The 22,096-nt window shown below is 41.4% G+C and overlaps 1 protein-coding gene across 1 annotated transcript in view; it reads left to right on the top strand.

Moving 5' to 3' along the window:
- LOC126299514 (collagen alpha-1(XI) chain-like) overlaps positions 1–22,096 on the top strand; it is a 497,414-nt gene that overhangs the window by 290,851 nt on the left and 184,467 nt on the right. The window contains exons 4-7 of the mRNA XM_049991477.1: positions 4,047–4,209; positions 10,379–10,618; positions 17,457–17,684; positions 20,972–21,046. Of these exons, the coding sequence (XP_049847434.1) occupies positions 4,047–4,209; positions 10,379–10,618; positions 17,457–17,684; positions 20,972–21,046 (706 nt within the window). The remainder of the gene's footprint in view (positions 1–4,046; positions 4,210–10,378; positions 10,619–17,456; positions 17,685–20,971; positions 21,047–22,096) is intronic.

The following is a 22,096-nucleotide window of genomic DNA, read 5'->3' as shown; positions in this document are numbered from 1 at the left end:
GTACCTCTCTACCTAGGTTATTCCGTAAATTATTGCATTTTCAGATGTTAACGTACTTTAGGGTCACCCTGCACTTGCTCTTGCTCTCGGTCCCTTCGCCTTGAGACTGCGCCCTCAGTCATGAACCTCGACAACAATACAGCCAAAGAAACCTTGCAAAACACAGATTAATGCAACGACTTTGTTACCGCTTAGGACAGTATATAAAAATGCAGATCAGTTAGCGTGGCATTCTATATTACTCATGTCTGCACTGTTACGCAGCTAAGATCACTGGAAAACATTCCACAGGCTATACTCTGTAATTAGCCGTTAGCGATCACAAGTTCCACATATCGAACAATCAGATCTACATCTATATTTGCAAATTTTATTTTCCTTTATTGTTGTCAAGGTTGAGGCCTGAGGGTGCAGTCTCAATGTAAAACAGTAAGAACAAGTACAAGTACAAGGTGAACCAAAACTATGTTTACATTTGAAACACAAACAGTCCGAAAAGCTTGTAACAGTGTTGCAGGGTAGAGTGTGGTGAGAAATAATTTTTAAGAAAACAATCTATACGTTACGCCGTTTCCGAGTTAATTAGCATTGAAGTTAGCCAATCAGGCTGTTGAGCGCCCCAATTAAAGCGGCCCTCAAGAGACCGTGTCACCAAACGTGTTCTTCGTTTGGTTTCTAAAACCGAACAAGAGAACAATACAAAAGTTGCAGATTGGGTGGTAATAAGGATCGAACTCTAGCCAAAGGCTGATCAGTCTCACGTACTATCATCTACTTTGTGGGAACAACTGACTACTCGTATCTAGCGGGCCGCTTTAATCTGCGCCTTCTACAGCCTGATTGCGTTCCCCGAAGACTACTGTTGGTAATATGTATGTTAAGTGGAAATGCGAAGGAACAATCACAGGTAAATCAATGTGCGTGTGAATCCCTAAGTGCTGAGGTCGTCGGTCCCTAGGCTTACACTCTACTTAACTTATGCTAAGAACAACACACACATCCATACCCGAGGGAGGACTCGAACCTCCGGTGGGTGGGGGCGCGCAATCCGTGACATGGCACCTCAAACCGTGCGACCACTGGTAAATCAAGACCAGACAGACCTCATGTACTGATGGACAGAAACCGTCGAGTGTTACGGGGAGTGGTTGCAAAATATCCCATGAAATCAGCGGAAGGAATCACACTTGAGTTCCGAAGTGCTACCAGCAGTCCAGCTAGCACTGTGCATAACGAGTTAAAAAATTGGACTACATTGTCCGAACGACCTCCCATAAAGCACACATTTCTGTAGTCAATACTAAGCGAAGCTTGAGATGATGTCAACAGCGAGACCACTGGACCCTGGAGGCTGGGATCGAATGGTTTGGAGTGTTGAGTCACATTATACCGTATGATAATCTGATGGACGTGTCTGGTTGGGCCAATGCCTAGTGAATGTTACCTGCAATCGTGTGTAGTGGCAACAGTGAAGAGCAGAGAAGGTAGTGTTCAAATGGCTCTAAGCACTATGGGACTTATCATCTGAGGTCATCAGTCCCCTATACTTAGAACTACTTAAACCTAACTAACCTAAGGACATCACACACACCTATGCCCGAGGCAGGATTCGAACCTGCGACAGTAGCAGCAGCGCGGTTCCGGATTGAAGCCTAGAACCGCTCGTCCACAGCGGCCGGCGATATAGTGTTACGGTAGAGGGTGTTTTCCATGGTTAGGGTGTGGTCTCCTTATTGCACTTAAGAAAACGCTAAGTGCGGAAGGAAATGAACACATTTAACAGCATGTGTACCGTTCAAAGAAGAAGAACAGTTCGAAGACGATGATTGTATCACTATAACAATACACCCTTTCATAAAACAGCATCTGTGAGGCAATGGTTTGTGGGGAATAACGTTCGTAGAATGGACTGTCTTGCCCAGAGTCCCGACCTGAATCCACTGGAACATCTATGGAATGAGTTAGTACGTCGACATCGAAGCACACACCAGCGCCCGACACCACTGTCTTGTCTGGTTTCGGCTCTTAAGAAAGAATGGCCTACCATTCCTCCGCAGACATTCAGATACCTCACCGAAATTTCCAAATGTAGCTGTAGCTCTGGTCGTTCGATATATGGAACTTGTGATCGCTAACGGCTAATTACAGAGTACATCCTGCAGAATGTTTTCCAGTGATGTTATCTGCATAACAGGGCAGACATGAGTAACACAGAATGCCACGCTAACTGATCTGCATTTTTATATACTGTCCTAAACGGTAACAAGGTCGTTGCATTAATCTGTGTTTGGCAAGGTTTCTTTGGCTGTATTGTTGTCAAGGTTCAGCCCGAGGGAGCAGTCTCAAGGTGTAGGAACTGAGAGCAAGAGCAAGCACAGGGTGACCCAAAAGTACGCTAACATTTAAAAATACAATAATTCAAGAAATAATGTAGGTAAAAAGGTACAAATTGACATAAAAGCTTTAAATTACATTGGGTTTCACTGAAACTAAAACTGCGCAAAATGAACAACAGCTGGCGCTTCAAACGATACAAAAGCACTAATTAGCCAGACAGTCGATTTTTAGCGAAGACTATGTTCATTATAACAAATGCTCAGTATGTCGACCGTCATTCATCAACAATATCTGTATTCGAGGGACAATGTTGTGAACAGCACTGTACTGCATATCCGTAGGTATGGTGAGAAATTGACGGCGGATGCTTTCTTTTAATGCCCCTGATATTGTCCCCAGAATAGTTCAAGCCATCATAAAGCGAAGGGTGGACACACCTCATATTTACGTCTACTAATAGTTGTCTTAATGCGTTCGATCAGATAGTAGATAATGAAGACATCAACGATGGTATTATGCTTCCTTTGACAAAACCCGATGTTACATTCGTTTCCGTTGAAGATTTAACATTAGAAAGCGGACAAACCGTGTAAAATCTCGGAGTGCACCCCTACGAGAAGTATATTCTAACCTTATGAGATACTGAGGTATGTGTTGATATCGTAAAAAGATCAAAATATTCGATCACCTGATACCAAAAACCTTGAGCAAGCAGGAAAGAAAACAAAAGAAAAATTCGGAGTAGGAATTAAAATCCATTGGGAAGAAATAAAAGCTTTGAGGTTGGTCGATGACATTGTAATTCTGTCAGAGACGGCAAAGGACCTGGAAGACCAGCTGAACGGAATGGACAGTGTCTTGAAAGAAGGATATAAGATGAACATCAACAAAAGCAAAACGAGGGTAATGGAATGTAGTCGAATTAAATCGGGTGATGCTGAGGGAATTAGATTAGGAAATGAGACGCTTAAAGTAGTAAATGAGTTTTTTGGGGGCAAAATAACTGATAATGGTCGAAGTAGAGAGGATACAAAATGTAGACTGGCAATGGCAAAGAAAGCGTTTCTGAAGAAGGGAAATTTTTTAACATCGAGTGTAGATTTAAATGGCAGGAAGTCGTTTCTGAACATATTTGTACGGAGTGTAGCCATGTATGGAAGTGAAACATGGGTGACTAATAGTTTAGACAAGAAGAGAATAGAAGCTTTCGAAATGTGGTGCTACAGAAGAATGCTGAAGATTAGATGGGTAGATCACATAACTAATGAGGAGGTATTAAATAGGATTGGGGAGATGAAAAGTTTGTGGCACAACTTGATTAGAAGAAGGGATCGGTTGGTAGGACATATTCTGAGGCATCAAGGGATCACAATTCAGTATTGGAGGGCAGCGTGGAGGGTAAAAGTCGTAGAGGGACACCAAGAGATGAATACACTAAACAGATTCAGAAGGATGTAGATTGCAGTAGGTACTGCTAGATGAAGGAGCTTGCACGAGATAGAGTAGCACGGAGAGCTGCATCAAACCAGTCTCTGGACTGAAGACCACAACAACATACCAAAAACAACTTTCTTATTACAAAAGTTTCCTTGTTACAGTACTATGCTCCAGGTGTGGTACTTAGCTGAGATTCGACTGTAAATTATCTATGAAAGTATTTGTGTTTGCTTGTACGGAACGTTAGCAGGTTTGTGGATGCGTGTCTGCAGGTGGCACCGACTGGGCTTCAGCGTGAAGGGCGACGCGGCGACGCTGATCACCGACTGCGGCCAGACGGTTACCCGCGAGCTACGCCGCTCGCTCGACTCCACCATCAGCAACGACGGCGTTCTCTTCCTGGGACAGCAGTTGCAGGACGAGGATTTCTACGCGGTGAGTCGCTATTTGGCTGCGCCAAGCCGAACACCAATGTTCTGTATCTCAATCACATTGTAACTAGACCTTACTTCTGCATCTGTTGTTGGCAGCCAAGGGGTGATGTACATGAATATACAGTGACCAAAACATTTCGTAACACCAAGGAGTTGTGCAACATAAACGAAAGTTGATAGGTGTGTTTCTGAAAGATGATATCTATTCAAATTCCGCGCCAGACTCATAAGAGTGGCTCTAATAGCGCCACTGCGAGGATGCAAATCAGGTTTGCTTTAAAGAATTGTACTGTCGTGAGTGTTAGTTACCTTTCAGATTGGACGGTTGTCTAAGCGGGTTACCTCTGTACTGAGAGCGGAAAGTCACCTGAAGTGGCTGGGTTGAGATACGATGGCGTGTCCCATTCCAGAATAACTAATTTTATAATCTATCTGCTAATTGACATGGGTTTGTGCCCGCCACATCTGACAAGGAAACCTCTCCGTCGCACCCCCCTCAGATTTAGTTATAAGTTGACACAGTAGATAGGCCTTGAAAAACTGAACACAGATCAGTCGAGAAAACAGGAAGAAGTTGTGCTGAACTATGAAAAAATAAGCAAAATATACTAACTGAGTAGTCCATGCGCAACATAGGCAGCATCAAGGATACTGTAAGCTCAGGAGCGCCGTAGTCCCGTGGTTAGCGTGAGCAGCTGCGGAACCGGAGGTCCTTGGTTTAAGTCTACTCTCGAGTAAAAAGTTTAATTATTTATATAATCTACATCGCTCTCCAAAATTCCAGGACATGTTCAGGTTTCCCTGGACATATGCAGGATTTGACGGTCTACACACGGAAAAATTTGTAAACGTTAAAAACATGTTTTGACAGAGCACATGGAAAACTGTGCGACTGTGAAACTGTTGCATTCATTTGTTGCAGTTTATGTGACAAACTCTTATGTTTTCATCACTTTTTTGGGAGTGATTATCACATCCACAAGAAAACCTAAATCGAGCAAGGTAGAAGAATCTTTTTACCCATTCGGCAAGTCTACAAGTTAGGTGGGTCGACAACATATTCCTGTCATGTGACGCACATGCCGTCACCAGTGTCGTATAGAATATATCAGACGTTTTTTCCTGTGGAGGAATCGGTTGACCTATGACCTTGCGATCAAATGTTTTCGGTTCCTATTGGAGAGGCACGTCCTTTCGTCTACTAATCGCACAGTTTTGCGGTGCGGTCGCAAAACACAGACACTAAACTTATTACAGTGAACAGAGACGCCAATGAACGAACGGACAGATCATAACTTTGCGAACATAAAGAAAATAAACTCATCACTCGAAGGAAGATTTGAACCAAGGACCTCTCGTTCCGCAGCTGCTCACACTAACCACGGGACAACGGCGCTCCTGAGCTTTCAGTCTCCTTGATATTGCCTATGTTGCGCATGGACTACTCAGTTTGTATATTTTGCTTATTTTTTTCATAGTTCCACACAACTTCTTCTTGTTTTCTCGATTGATCTGTGTTCAGTTTTTCAAGGCCTATCCACTGTGCCAACTTATAACTAAATCTGATGGGGGGGGGGGGGGTGCGATGGGGAGGTTCCCTTGTGATGAGCAACTTACGTAAACCAATGCGATGATTTCATTTCACGATGTCATTTCCTTATGATTCCGGATATTTCTGCTACAGAGATGTTACGAGAACTCAAATGGGTATCCTTCGATGGAAGGCGACTTTCGTTTCTAGGAGCACCACTAAGAAAATGTAGAGAACCAGCATTTGAGGCTGACTGCAGAACGATTCTACTGCCAACAACGCGCATTTCACTTTTGGGACCATAAAGACAAGATAAGAGAGGGTAGAGCTGGTACCGAGACATATAGATAGTCGTTTTTCCCTCTCTCTACTTGCGAGTGGAAAGGAAAGAAGATGACTAATAGCGGTGCAGTATACCCTCTGCCATGCACTATACAGTGGCTTGCGTATAGTGTTGCATAATGGCTATCATGTTGCAGCTTTTGTGGCACTAAAGGTAAAAAAATCGTAGCTGAGACTGATAATCTGAAAAATATGATTTGTCTGGTACATGTTACATTTATTGATGAGCTTTCCATTAAGTCGACAGCTTGATTTATGAAAAAAAGGGTTACGTAGGTGCCTTTAACACGCTTATCACGCAACGCGAGAATCGAGGAAACAAAGTTTTCAATTCCAGATTGACAGAGATGTATTCCTGTAGCCGCTGTCCCATAGTGTCACACTTAGTAAATTGCGTATCTCCGCCACTGCCAACCCACGGCATTATCTTTGCAGTATTAGCAGTTCACACAGCTGTGCATAAAAACACGACCTACACAGTCTTACTGCAGTATTTGATAGTAGGTGAGATCAGCATTCTTTCTGTTGAACATTTGTAGTAAGTTAAAACTGAGTCTCCGAAACGGACACGAACTCGATCTCTGAATTTCACGTGCAGTGCACAACCAATTTCTCTATCCCAGCATACCTAATAGAACGCTTAGAAGGGTCAGTTTATTGCCCCTCTGTGTACCTTCAAAACTCTAGAATATTTCTGCTATGTTGTTTCTCATACAAGTACTTGTTCTACACTAATGAACTGGGATGTGTTGTCAGTAGCGCACTACTCACGGATCTGGGTTCGAATCTAGGTCCAGCACACAGCTTTATTTTGTCTCTGATGTTTCTCGCAATGCGCACTCCGTCAAAGAGAAAAAATACGTTATCGCAACTTTTACATTGATAGAGTTTCGCTTGTTTCTTTGTGGATGAATTAGGGTGGAAGCTTCCTTTTTTAATGTGTCTCAGTTTCGTGTTATTCACTGTCTCGGCTGAAAGCAAGAAGTAGTTAAGGTATAATGTGGTATTGCGCTCTTCTGCTTCATTTTAACTTGCAGATACACCAGATTAGTTTTCATAAGGAGCCTACTCAGGTCGTCTTTAGAACTTCAACATTATTCAAGATGACTGCAAAAGTTTTAACGATTAACCACCAGTTTGAGAAGTAAGTACTAAATTGCGCTGCTAGATTAAGATAGTTGAGCTTTCGTTTTACATTGTGAGTACGAGCATTTAATGTATTTCTCTGCTTGTAACACGATTTACTTCAGACAGAAGTCGGAAATGATTCCCAGGAGCCTGTCCATCGCTGTCTTCTAACCTGATCTCAGATGCTTATCTGCTCTATATTTGATTATTCCGACGATAGCGAGGTGATTAAATGCAAAGCACTATCTCGGGTGTAAGAGTGAAAATTTTCCCTCGCCTAAGAGGATAACGTGCCCAGTGCGATCACAACAGGATCCCATTTTGTTGTTCTGATTTCTGGAGATATTTTCTAGGCATCTTGATGCTTCTACTATCTGAAATAATGCCAAGCAATTGCAGGAGACCATTTTGAATCAAATTTTTGTGTTACACCAAATATGACAGTGCAGACATGGTTTTAAATAATATAAATTAATTAATTCAAAATCGTCACAAAGGGATAGAATGTGTGATAGACTTTGTGTATAAAAGGGTTTAGAAGTTAATATGATCTGTAGTATTATGCGTGATAAATGGAAATAAGCAACTCTTTTTCGGGTAAACACCTTGGCCACCTTTCCCGATGAACGGTCTGCCCACTTTTCCCGATGGGACGCCATGGCCGCATTAGTGGTCCCCAGATGAAGCTATCAAACCAAAAGAAATAACAAGGAAAAACATTTGTAGGCCAAATACTTTGTTTAAACATTGAAATTGTAAGAAAGCACAACTCTGTGTGTGAGTGACGTAACAAGAATATCGTAAATGTCTTACCTTACATCAGACGACTGAAAATCAGAACGATCTTCCCCTGTGAAACTCACTGACGGCAACGATGGTGTATGTGAGAACGATACATATGGTAGCACATTATATCCTGGCCCCACTGTGCTCGGTGGAAGTCAGCTGCCTTCGTGCCGTTCTAGAATATTAACTTTTGTTGTCAACATTAAAACTACACGATACATTATTGTGTACCATAATAATAAGTAACTGGTGTGAATATAGTGTTGATCTGTGTGCGGTGTTGAGCTTCCACAAATGAGCGAAGAGGCTGTAACTGATCCTTCTGGCGTCTCGGCATACACTTCCGTGTCACTTGTGCGTCGCATTAACCTATTACGCATTTGTTTCTCTTATAAGGTGCAAGCAGGCTGCTCTTAGTCCCATGAAGTAATGAGTGCTGTCGACAAGGGATCTCAGATCGATTCCACATTCCTCGAATTCCAGAAGGCTTTTGATACCGTTCCTCACAAGTGACTATTAATCAAATTGCGTGCATATGGAGCATCGTCTCAGTTGTGTGACTGGATTCGTGATTTCCTCTCAGAGAGGTCACAGTTCGTTCTGACAGACGGTAAATAATCGAGCAGAACAGAAGTGATATCTGGCGTTCCGCAAGGTAGTGTCATAGGCCCTCTGCTGTTCCCGATTTACATAAATGATCTAGGTGATAATATGAGGAGCCCCCTTAGATTGTTTGCAGATGATGCTGTAATTTACCGTCAGATGATCAATTCCAGCCGGCTGGGGTGGCCGAGCGGTTCCAGCCGGCACGGTGTGGTTGGCTGCCCTCTGTAATAATAAAAAAAATGAGTTAATTGATCAACGACGTACTGAAACGGTTGTCTTGCGACGTCCGTACCGAGCAGATGATAAGAACGAAAACGAACAAAATGAGATTACATCAAAAAAAAAAAAAGAAGAAAGAAAAACGGTTCTAGGCACTTTAGTCCGGAACCGTACTGCTGCTACGGTCGCAGGTTCGAATCCTGCCTCGGGCATGGATGTGTGTGATGTCCTTAGGTTACTTAGGTTTGAATAGTTCTGAGTTCTAGGGGACTGATGACCTCAGAAGTTAAGTCCCATAGTGTATCAGAGCCATTTTTTTGTCAATTCTAATTACAAAATGATCTACAGAGAATTCTTGTATGGTGCGAAAAGTGCGAGGTCATCCACATGGGTTCTAAAAGAAATTCGATAAATTTTGGGTATACGATAAACCGCATTAAGGACTGTCAATTCGACTAAATACCTAGGAATTACAATTACGAGCAACTTAAATTGGGAAGACCACATAGATAATATTGTGGGGAAGGCGAAACAAAGACTACACTTTGTTGGCAGAAGACTTAGAAGATGCGACAAACCCACTAAAGAGACAGCCTACAGTACACTTGTCCGTCCTCTGCTGCAATATTGCTGCGCTGTGTGGGACCCTTACCAGGTAGGATTGACTGAGGACATCGAAAAAGTGCAAAGAAGGACAGCCTGTTTCGTGTTATCGCGCAATAGGGGTGAGAGTATCACTGATATGTTACGCCAGTTGGGGTGGCAGTCACTAAAACAAAGGCGGGTTTCTCTGCGTCGAGATCTATTTAGGAAATTGCAATCACCAGCTTTCTCTTCCGAATGCGAAAATATTTTGTTGACACTCACCTATGTAGGGAGAAATGATCATCATAATAAAATAAGAGAAATCAGAGCTCGAACGGAAAGATTTAGGTGTTCCCTTTCCCACGCGCCATTCGAGAGTGGAATGGTAGAGAAGTAGTATGAAAGTCGTTCGATGAACCCTCTGCCAGGCACTTTAGTGTGAATTGCAGAGTAACCGTGTAGATGTAGATGTAAATGCAGATGTAGAAGGAGGTTGGGTTTGTCACAGCAGCCATAGTGCTACGAGCCGATTGCAAACATCCGCTCCCAGCGTCCTCCGCTCAGGGGCATGGCAAAAGTGTAGTAGTTTGATCACTTCTTAGCAGGTAGGAGCAATGTTCAGCGAAAAAAAAAAAAATGTAATGGATACTTTAACCGCCCTGGCTGCCTTGCCCCATTTTCCCCTACTTAAAAACGTCTTATCAATAGTGCGCCGTCGTGCTCGGTAAGTGAAAGGACGAATGTCGCGTCATTTGCGACATACCTTCTGCTCTTAGTGTTAGTTGCAGTACTGGTAGATTTTCGTTTTGTATCATAGCAAATATTTTTCGTTCTGCAACCTAAACGCAGTTTGCTACATTATCTCGAAAGATTACTTTTACATCTTGACGTGGACGTCCTGTAAATATTTGGTACGCCTTGTATCATCTTAGGACAAAGAAGTACAGTGTGTGACTCGCGTCCTGGTGTGCAGGGGGACGTGGAGCTGCTGGCCATAGCACCAGTGCCGGACGAGGCGTACGAACTGTGCCGCGACCACTCCGTGGACTGCGAAGAATCTCGGTACAGCGCTCTGGAGGGCAACGCTGATGATGACGGCGACGGCGACGGCGACGGCGACAGCGAAGGCGACTCAGACGCGGAAGGGGAGGGGGACGCGGACTTCAACGATGCTGGTGAAGATCAGACAACCATCCCACCGTCGCCCCCATACGTGAGTATCAACAGAGCAAAATGCCGAAAGTAACCATTAATAGTTCTATATACTTATATGGCTATGGTGTCTGTCCATTGACGATCTGCAGCCGTCTAGAACGAAATTAGAATTGTATTAATACCTTCAGCTGCCAACGGGCGTGGATGTATATCAACGAGGGCACATGAAAATGTGTGCGCCGACTGGGACTCGAACCCGGGATCTCCTGCTTACATGGCAGACGCTCTATCCATCTGAGCCACCGAGAGGACAGAGGATGCAGGGACTACCTCCCGCATGCCTCCTGTGAGACCCACATTCTCACCTTGTATGTCCACACACTACATTCGTAATGTCCCACCCAAACACTCTCATTACTTGTGGAAGACATTCTTAACAAGTCAAGTAAGAGTTCGAGGAATATTTGTGCATCCGCACAGAAGAAGGTCATGGCCGGTGTTGCCAGAACTATATACATATATGGATATGGTGTCTGTTCTTTCGGACTTGTCCCAGTGAACAGACACCATATCCGTGTAAGTATATAGTTCTGGCAACACCGGCCATGACCTTCTTCTTCTGTGCAGATGCACACATATTCCTCAAACTCTTACAGGACTTGGTAAGAATGTCTTCCACGAGTAGTGAGTGTGTTGGGGTGGGACACTACGAATGTAGTCTGTGGACATACAAGGTGAGAACGTGGGTCTCGCGGGAGGCATGCACGAGATAGTCCGTGCAGTCGCGCTATCCTCTGTGCCTTCGGTGGCTCAGATGGATAGAGCGTCTGCCATATAAGCAGGCGATCCCGGCTTCGAGTCCTGGTCGGGGCACACATTTTCACCTGTCCGCATTGATGTATATATCAACGCCTGTTGGCAGTTGAGGGTATTAATACAATCCTAATTTCATTCTAGACGGCTGCAGGTCATCAAGTATATAGTTCTGGCAACACCAGCCATGACCTTCTTCTTCTGTGCGGATGCACACATATTCCTCAAACTCTTACAGGACTTGGTAAGAATGTCTTCCACGAGTAGTGAGTGTGTTGGGGTGGGACACTACGAATGTAGTCTGTGGACATACAAGGTGAGAACGTGGGTCTCGCGGGAGGCATGCACGAGATAGTCCGTGCAGTCGCGCTATCCTCTGTGCCTTCGGTGGCTCAGATGGATAGAGCGTCTGCCATATAAGCAGGCGATCCCGGCTTCGAGTCCTGGTCGGGGCACACATTTTCACCTGTCCGCATTGATGTATATATCAACGCCTGTTGGCAGTTGAGGGTATTAATACAATCCTAATTTCATTCTAGACGGCTGCAGGTCATCAAGTATATAGTTCTGGCAACACCAGCCATGACCTTCTTCTTCTGTGCGGATGCACACATATTCCTCGAACTCTTACGAGACCTGGTAAGAATGTCTTCCATGAGTATTGAGTGTGTTGAGGTGAGACACTACGAATGTAGTGTGTGGACATACAAGGTGAGAATGTGGGTCTCTCGGGAGGCGTGCACAAGATAGTTCCTGCGGTCGCGCTATTCTCTATGCCCTCGGTGGCTCAGATGGATAGAGCGTCTGCCATATAAACAGGAGAGTCCCAGTCGGAGAACACATTCTCACCTGTCCTCGTTGATATATATCCACCCCTGTTGGCAGCTGAAGGTATTCATACAATTCTAATTAATAGTTCTTGTGTACGATCATCCTGTAAATAAATTCTTTTAATCTCTGATAAGCAATCTTAAAGGACTTGGAAGAGCAGTTGAACGGAATGGACAGTGTCTTTAAAGGAGGATATAAGATGAACATCAACAAAAGCAAAACGAGGATAATGGAATGCAGTCGAATTAAGTCGGGTGACGCTGAGGTAATTAGATTACGAAATGAGACACTTAAAGTAGTAAACGAGTTTTGCTATTTGGGGAGCAAAATAACTGATGATGGTCGAAGTAGAGAGGATATAAAATTTAGACTGGCAATGGCAAGGAAAGTGTTTCTGAAGAAGAGAAATTTGTTAACATCGGGTATAGATTTAAATGTCAGGAAGTCGTTTCTGAATGTATTTTTATGGAGTGTAGCCATGTATGGAAGTGAAACATGGACGATAAATAGTTTAGGCAAGATGAGAATAGAAGCTTTCGAAATGTGGTGCTACAAAAGAGTGCTGAAGATTAGATGGGTAGATCACATAACTAATGAGGAGGCATTGAATAGAATTGGGGGGAAGAGAAATTTGTGGCACAACTTGACTAGCAGAAAGGATCAGTTGGTACGACATGTTCTGAGGCATGAAGGCATCACCAATTTAGTATTGAAGGTCAGCGAGGAGGGTAAAAATCATAGAGAGACACCAAGAGATGACTACACTAAGCAGATTCAGAAGGATGCAGGGTGCATTAGGTACTGGGAGATGAAGAATCTTGCACAGGATAGAGTAGCATGGAGAGCTGCATCAAACCAGTCGCTGGACTAAAGACCGTAACAGTAACAAGCAATATTCAAGAATTTGTGCTACATGTGTGCCAATGTTCTAGTAATTTCTCGAAAAATGGTCCTTTCCGTTGCATCTTGCTGGTAATGAGGATCTTCATCAAGCTACTGTGGGTTTCATCTGTCAATAACTTCATGAAGTTGATCTCTGAAGAATATAAATGGGTTTGTAAAGTTTGTCAGTAGGTCTCTAGTACAAAAACCTGAAAGGTTATGAGACTGAGATAGTGTACAATGGGCATTCCCATGGAACCTGTGTGATGGGCAGTATATGTCAGCTGAGGGTTAGTTTGTCTGATTGAAAAGATATAACATAAGTAACAAGGCAAACAAATAAGTTCATAAGGTAACGTTACAAACAGCACTTTAGTAATATGAGTCTTCAAAGTAAACTGCAGTGCATAAGAATGAGAACATTGAAGCAGTTTTCAACAAACCTACTACCAGAGAGGAGTTATGCATCATGGATAAATTTTGTAGTAAAATTCTGACACTTATCGAGTTTAGGGGGACACCCATGAAATCTTTGATTTCTTACCGATTATCGTCAATTTGACTATGCTGATCACAAATATGACATTTTTCATCAGTTTTGAAACTGTAAAACAACATATTGTCATTTAATCAAAAACAACATAACAATGTGATTGAAACAAGAAAACAACATAGTCTCATGTAATCGAAATATAACAATGCATAAAGATCATTCAAGTTCAATTGCAGCAAGCTAAATCGCAGCAGGCGATTTTATCCAAGTGCTTTGATGTCCTACGATTTAGCTTGAATGATGTTTGCAAATAACATATTCGTGGTCCGGTCAATTTTTTTCTCTCGGTATATTAAAATGTTTTTATCGGGGATGAAAATAAGTAACATCTTCGAGATCAACATATTCTAACTGATCAAAAAGTGAGAAAAAAATATTTTCGAAAACTTTGGCCCCCTGAACTCAATAAGTGCCAAAATTCTAAATTATAATAAGCACCAAGGGGTTTAGAACATTTACCAGTAGATATGTTTTGACAACATGCTGTTACCTTTTAAATGAAAATATGTTTGAGATTTTTTGACTTATTCCATGCCCATGACGGATCTGTGGAAGGTACACTAGTATAGCGTTTTTCTTTGTAAATATTTATTGTGCATTCTTGTTTCCTAACATGTTCTATATCTTGGAGGATCTCCTCGTAATGTATATATTGGAACAAAAAGTTAATTGTTGAGAAGTTCTCATCCCAAGAAGAGTCAGGCAACATATTATTTCCTCCTACGTACCCCACGAAGTGACCATGTAGAGAAAATCAGAGGATTTAAAACTCAAATGGATGCTTACTGAGAGTATTAGTAGTAGTAATAGCTTTATTCATCTGTAGATCTCTTTTTAAAAGGATTTAGGACATGTCAAAGTACACTCCTGGAAATTGAACTTAGAACACCGTGAATTCATTGTCCCAGGAAGGGGAAACTTTATTGACACATTCCTGGGGTCAGATACATCACATGATCACACTGACAGAACCACAGGCACATAGACACAGGCAACAGAGCATGCACAATGTCGGCACTAGTACAGTGTATATCCACCTTTCGCAGCAATGCAGGCTGCTATTCTCCCATGGAGACGATCGTACAGATGCTGGATGTAGTCCTGTGGAACGGCTTGCCATGCCATTTCCACCTGGCGCCTCAGTTGCACCAGCGTTCGTGCTGGACGTGCAGACCGCGTGAGACGATGCTTCATCCAGTCCCAAACATGCTCAATGGGGGACAGATCCGAAGATCTTGCTGGCCAGGGTAGTTGACTTACACCTTCTAGAGCACGTTGGGTGGCATGGGATACATGCAGACGTGCATTGTCCTGTTGGAACAGCAAGTTCCCTTGCAGGTCTAGGAATGGTAGAACGATGGGTTCGATGACGGTTTGGATGTACCGTGCACTATTCAGTGTCCCCTCGACGATCACCAGAGGTGTACGGCCAGTGTAGGAGATCGCTCCCCACACCATTATGCCGGGTGTTGGCCCTGTGTGCCTCGGTCGTATGCAGTCCTGATTGTGGCGCTCACCTGCACGGCGCCAAACACGCATCATTGGCACCAAGGCAGAAGCGACTCACATCGCTGAAGACGACACGTCTCCATTCGTCCCTCCATTCACGCCTGTCGCGACACCACTGGAGGCGGGCTGCACGATGTTGGGGCGTGAGCGGAAGACGGCCTAACGGTGTGCGGGACCGTAGCCCAGCTTCATGGAGATGGTTGCGAATGGTCCTCGCCGATACCCCAGGAGCAACAGTGTCCCTAATTTGCTGGGAAGTGGCGGTGCGGTCCCCTACGGCACTGCGTAGGATCCTACGGTCTTGGCGTGCATCCGTGCGTCGCTGCGGTCCAGTCCCAGGTCGACGGGCACGTGCATCTACCGCCGACCACTGGCGACAACATCGATGTACTGTGGAGACCTCACGCCCCACGTGTTGAGCAGTTCGGCAGTACGTCCACCCGGCCTCCCGCATGCCCACTATACGCCCTCGCTCAAAGTCCGTCAACTGCACATACGGTTCACGTCCACGCTGTCGCGGCATGCTACCAGTGTTAAAGACTGCGATGGAGCTCCGTATGCCATGGCAAACTGGCTGACACTGACGGCGGCGGTGCACAAATGCTGTGCAGCTAACGCCATTCGACGGCCAACACCGCGGTTCCTGGTGTGTCCGCTGTGCCGTGCGTGTGATCATTACTTGTACAGCCCTCTCGCAGTGTCCGGAGCAAGTATGGTGGGTCTGACACACCGGTGTCAATGTGTTCTTTTTTCCATTTCCAGGAGTGTATTTATAAATTTAGATAAATTTAAAATAAGCTAATTAATCTTCTAGTAGAGACTATCATTAGATTTACTCCTACTACTTTTATACAAATAACTCATATCTCCCTATCAGTCACTGCACACACTATACACACATTGTTTCATAACACTTCACTAACTACACACACACACACACACACACACACACACACACACATATATATATATATACACTGGTGATCTCTGAGCTACTTTCTATACCGCAACTTCCCATTTACTATCATGAAAAACTGAGTGAGCAACCCTCCATAATGAGTGAGTGGTTGAGCTCAGAAAGAGGAAGAGGTACTATCCATAGCTTGGGGGTAAACATTTCTAGAAAGGAAAAAAGAAGGGAAAAAACATAAAGTGAAGGTGTTATGTGGAATATTGGATATTTTATAATAATAATAATTTATATTATTATTGTTATTATTATTTATTTGTATAACATATTTTATCAAACCCCTACCCTGTTTTAGCTAAGTAATCCTTCAATGTATAAAATGTATTGCATAACAGGTGCGTTTTTAAATAAATGTATTTTTGCAATTTCCTTAATCATTGTGAATGGAAAAGAAAGGTGAGGAGTGATAGCTGTGGCGAAAGTATCTTCTCCTAAATTCTGTAAGTTGACTTGTAGTGTGTAGCTGTATCTGTCGCAAGCTTCCTCAGTGACAGACTGTGAATGCTAGCAGACTCATAGCACCAGTGGCACTGTTGACCATTTTGCTGTTTCCTGGCACTTTCACAGACATGTCAATAAGGTTCCACTTGGACTCAGTGGACTGTGCAGTAACAGGCAGCACATAATTTTTGTTTATAACATGGAAAACAAAGTTGTCTTTTTATACCAAAACTCTGACATAAAAAAGAACTTACTTTCAATTATCACCAACACTAATTGCTAGATGCTAAACTCTACATCTCTTCCTGGAAATGTAAAGAAGCCTTTATTTATTACTAATACTTTGCATTAGCTGTTCTTGAAATTTAATCAACCAATAAAAGCTGAAATCACATGATTCCTACTGGATGAAACCACTCAATGACGATGGCATTTTAGAGCGTCACAACAGTATCAGGTGTCATATAATGAGGGAAACAGTGGGATAACTACAAAGCTTAAACCTAACATGACACACACCAGATCTCAAGCTGACAGAATACAGCTAATGTATTCAGATCATATTTTTCACATGGAAAGACTTCATCACAGAGGCAGATTCAATTTCTTTAAATGTAATCTGGAACAGTGAAATGGAAGTGTTTTACTGAAAAGTATCTCACTGGTTGTAAATTTTAGCATTAAAATCTACTATTTGTTTCCAATACAAATTCCTTTAAATCAAGTTATTACTTGATGTTTCACTATGATATCTGACATTTCGTGTTCAATAACCTGACAGCATTTGTGAGTGATTCAAACTTCTTACCCTAGTTTTATTTGTTCAACATACCACTTGTTATCATGCTGTAGACCTTTTTTATATAGAGCTTGCACATGTTTAATTGTCTGTCTCAGTCTGAAGGATCCGGAGAAGAAAACTGGTCAGGAGTAGACTATGATGCACAAACAAGCTACAGTGGCTATGGTACCGTCATTCCTGTGCGTGGCCCACCGGGGCCGAGGGGATACATGGGACCACCTGGGCCCCCAGGACCACCAGGCCCCAAGGGCCAGCCTGGAAGAGATGGACTAGGAGGAACAAATGGAATTCCAGGGCCTCCAGGACATGTATTCCTCATTCCTGTGAGTTATGTGCCACATATATTCTTAAATAACTTTCAATTTCATGGGTCTTGCCATATTAATCTGCTAGGATAAAGGATAATTTTGGCATAAAAATGTTGTAAGACTTCTTACTATAGAATATCCTATGCAGATTTTTAATATGGTGACCAGCTACACACTTAGTAATAACCATAATTTTAAAATAAAAATCTGCAAAATAATCCAGTGAGGTGTTAATAAAATGTACACTGAAACCATACTATAAATTACTGTGATTAATGTATCTGTTTTCTAGTAAACTATTGCACTATGTCTTTAGTCATAGAAAAAAGGGATTTGGGATGTCTGAAAGCAGAGGAAGTTAGTCTGAAAAATATGCGACACTAATAAGGGGTCAACTGTAGTTTGCTTCCAAAAACACTGAATACCTCCAGTAAATGGAACAGTGGTAGATAATGAAGAAAGGGGTGGTCCCAGAAGCCAATAAATAAAATGAAACAAGCCACTAAGGAAGTGATAACCCAAAAGATGGAAATAAGTTACAAAAAAGGAAGGTAAGCACTGTTATCAGAGACTGTAAAATTGCATTGTGTCCTATTGCACAGGTCTGAAAGCAATATTTATTAAACACATCAACAGAAGAAGCAATTCAAACAAAAGAGGGAATTGTAGAAACGAGACAAAGGAATCAAAGTGAAAATTTTGCTAATAACACAAAAAATGAATAGAAGATAGAAATCTGAATTTTCTTAAGAAATACTTCTAAATATTGGAATTCTTAGAATCACTTGTACCTTTGCTCAGATTTTAAAAGTACACTATGATGTGCTTTATTCAGAAACTGGCTCCTTTTATCTTTTGGATGCTTGAGACATCAGTCATTTTGTGCTTTAAATGTCAGAGAGACAGACATTATAGTAAATGTAAAATATTTGTTGCAAAATAGTGTAGCTGAATCTGTAAAAAGTGTTTTCAGAAACAGAGAAGTCAATAAAATTTTCTAATCACTGTGACACTGGATAACACCTCATAAGAAGAGCAGGTGATGAGGAACTGTTGTGCAAGAGTAAGCAAACAGAAAAATATATTTTTCAAGAAGATGAAGCACTGTAACAACTCCTTCACATATGTCACTGTCAAAGGACTTCATAATGGAAATGATGAGAGCAGGGCAAGAGAAGGTTGGTGTAGATGAAGTAGGTTATTCAGTAATGAGATGAAATTTTGAAAGAAGACTGAATAATAAGTATTCAAACAAGTTGGCAGAAGTCAGTCACATAACTTTAGAATTACTAAAATTAGTAGGAGGTACAGACACTTGTCAACTGATGTCAAAAACTATGAAATAGAATAATCATTATCTGATTTCCAGAGGACCAGTATCATTATATTACCGAAGAATGCATTACCAGGCAAATGTGAAAACTTTTGGATCTCACACTTTTAAATTTCTTATTAGTATAATATGAAAACGAATTGAAAGTTAAAATGAAGAGGCACTTCACAAACTTCACTTTGGTTTCAGAAAAGAAACATACACCATAGCAACAATTCTAAAATATTCAGATATGCTGATTAGTGGCGTGAATAAATAACAAGCATGATACCTCCATAGGATTTGTAAAGTTGCAGAGAACTTTCAGCACTGTGATGTATCCCAAACTCCACAAAAAAACTTTCCAGAAAGTGTGTGATACAATGCCCCACTGAAGGCTATTAATGAAGATATGAACATATGGAATAGGTCACCTAACGAAGGTACAAGCATATGGAATAGGTTACCAGATATGTGAGTGGCTTAAAGATATCAAGCAATAGAACCTGGTACATTGTCCTTGATGGTGAATGTTATTATTATTATTATTATTATTATTATTATTATTGTTCATCAGAGACAAGGGTATCGTCAGAAGTGCTCCAGGGAAGTATGAGAGGATCATGGTTATTCTCTACATACATAATTGATCTAACAGATAGGGTGAGTAGCAACTGGGCAGCTGTTTGCTGATGTCATCATTTAGTGACTATAGGAGGATACAAGATGGCTTAGACAAATTTTCTAATTGATTTGATGAATGGCAGCTAGCTCCAAATCTAGAAAATTGTAAGTTAATGTAGATGAGTAGAAAAAAGAATCCTGTAATTTATTAACACAGCATTAATTGTGTGCTATTTGACTCAGAGTGGTTAAATATCAAGGCATTACACAGCAAGCCAACATGAAATTGAATTAGCATGTAAGGATTATGTGCTAAGTGGTGTATTGATTTGCTCGGTGATTGTAGTGGGGAATGAAAATGACTGACTTCAGTTTATTGAAAGAGTTTTAGGAAGGAGTGGTTCATCTGTAAAAGATACCACTTATAGAACACTTGTTTGAAGCAATTCAGAGGCAAGCTGCTAGATTTGTTAACAGTATGTTCAGTCAACAAGCAAGTATCACAGAAATGCTTTGGGAACTCTTTCCCCTCACTCTGTTTGTGAGTGAAATAGGAAGTGAAACGACAGGTAGTGGTACAACATACCCCCGTCATGCACTGTACCATAGATTGCAAAGTATCTACGTAGATGTAGATATGCACAGCTACTGTATAAGACAAGATTTAAGCCATCCTAAAATAAAAAAGGAAACATGCAGTGTATTAACATTATCACTTAAGTAACACATTCATTTTAGTAATGTTTTGCTGTGACTCCATGTTGTAGTTACTCTAAAATACTTTAGTACCATTTACTTTCTTATAAATGCCATTTTGCAGATCATATTCATTATAAATTTCCAGTAATTCTACAAACAATTTATAAGATATCCAAGAATTGTGGATCACTGATCATGTCATACAGTTTTACAGCTATGGTAACATACATGTTGTAGTGCTAATTAAAATGAAACAAGACTATGACATTAGGTTTATAGCTGGAAGAACTGTGGTTTGTTTATCAACTCAAATACTTTATATTTTTCAAGTTTTTAAGCACATGTCACCAAAAAGCCAACCAAAAAAATTACGTCTGTGTTACCTCTGACTAATCAAATATGACCGATCATTAATTGTAGACTCTGTCTACATGATCAACTGTTAACTTGTTGAATAACTGTGGTGAGTCAATTACAAGTAGCATCATCAAAAGTAGTTATCACCAGTCTCTTATATTCATAAAGTTGGGAGTTTTTCCCTAATTAGTAAAAAGCTGCTTGTGTTCTTGTTATGGACTGATAATATTTTCTTCAGTTCCCTCCAAATATTTTTCAAGATATATTACAGGAAGTATTTTTTTCAAATTAGTATTTCATTTTCTTGTAGATGAACATTCAAGGTAATGAAAAGGGTCCAGATCACCAAGCAGAGCAGTTTCGACAAATGTTATCACAACATATGGTAAGTATTTACAATTTTGCTATCAGGAACCTTAGTGTTGTGAGACTATGAAACAAAGTAACATTGTGAGCTCTCTGAACAACAATACGCTTTATGAACAATTACATCCATTTCACTGTAGGCACTGACTACCACAGTTCTTACCTCATTTAACAAAATGTACCCTGATTTTTAATTGATTTTCTGAAGTAATTGTATTCCCTACTTACAATAAAATGTGAGATTTCTATGTGACTTTTCTCTGTGAAATTACATATCATTGACAGACGGACTGACTGTGAGATCATTACAGCCTAATATGATGAAAATTTTAAAAACACTATTGATTTTCAGAAACAATTAACAATTCTTTATTTCTATTACTACATATGCATTGTGTATGTTGACAACTTTTTGTCCTTAAACAGACCATATAAACTTAAGTTTCTGTATGTCCATCTTTTTAGAGATGATTCAGGACTTGGCTGTTTGATACAGGATGTCGAACTAAACACCTATCAGTCATCTAGTTTCCAACCTTATTGTATTTGACAACCAGTTTCAGCGTTTTACTACACCATCTTCAGGCCCCTGACCAATGTGTAGGAAGATTCTATCTCGGTTGTGATCAAAACAGGGGCCAGCAATACTGATAGTAGTAAAGTTTTGCTATAGCAATCACTTCAACCATCATCTGCTGAGGGCTATAGCAAAACTCTACTAATATCAGTATTGCTGGCCCCAGTTTTGCCGATGGCCGATGATGGTTGAAGTGATTGCTACTGCAAAACTCTACTAATACCATTATTGCTGGTCCCTGTTTTGATCACAACCAAGGTAGAATCTACCTGCACATCAGTCGGGAGCCTGAAGGTGGCATAGTAAAATGCTGAAACTGGTTGTCAAATAAAATAGGCTTAGAAACTAGATTGCTTAAATGTGTTTAAGTTGATAGTCTGTATAAACTTAATATCAGTCATTAACAATGTAAGTCAAGTAAAATAGTTACAAAGAACCTGATTTTCTTTGTATATCATTATCATCTCTGTAGCTAAACAAGCTCCTTCTTAA

The sequence above is a fragment of the Schistocerca gregaria genome, chromosome X, assembly GCF_023897955.1.
Source record: "Schistocerca gregaria isolate iqSchGreg1 chromosome X, iqSchGreg1.2, whole genome shotgun sequence".
Taxonomy (NCBI): domain Eukaryota; kingdom Metazoa; phylum Arthropoda; class Insecta; order Orthoptera; family Acrididae; genus Schistocerca; species Schistocerca gregaria.
Note: the sequence above shows the minus strand (reverse complement) of the source record. Positions and strands in the feature narration are given on the sequence as shown.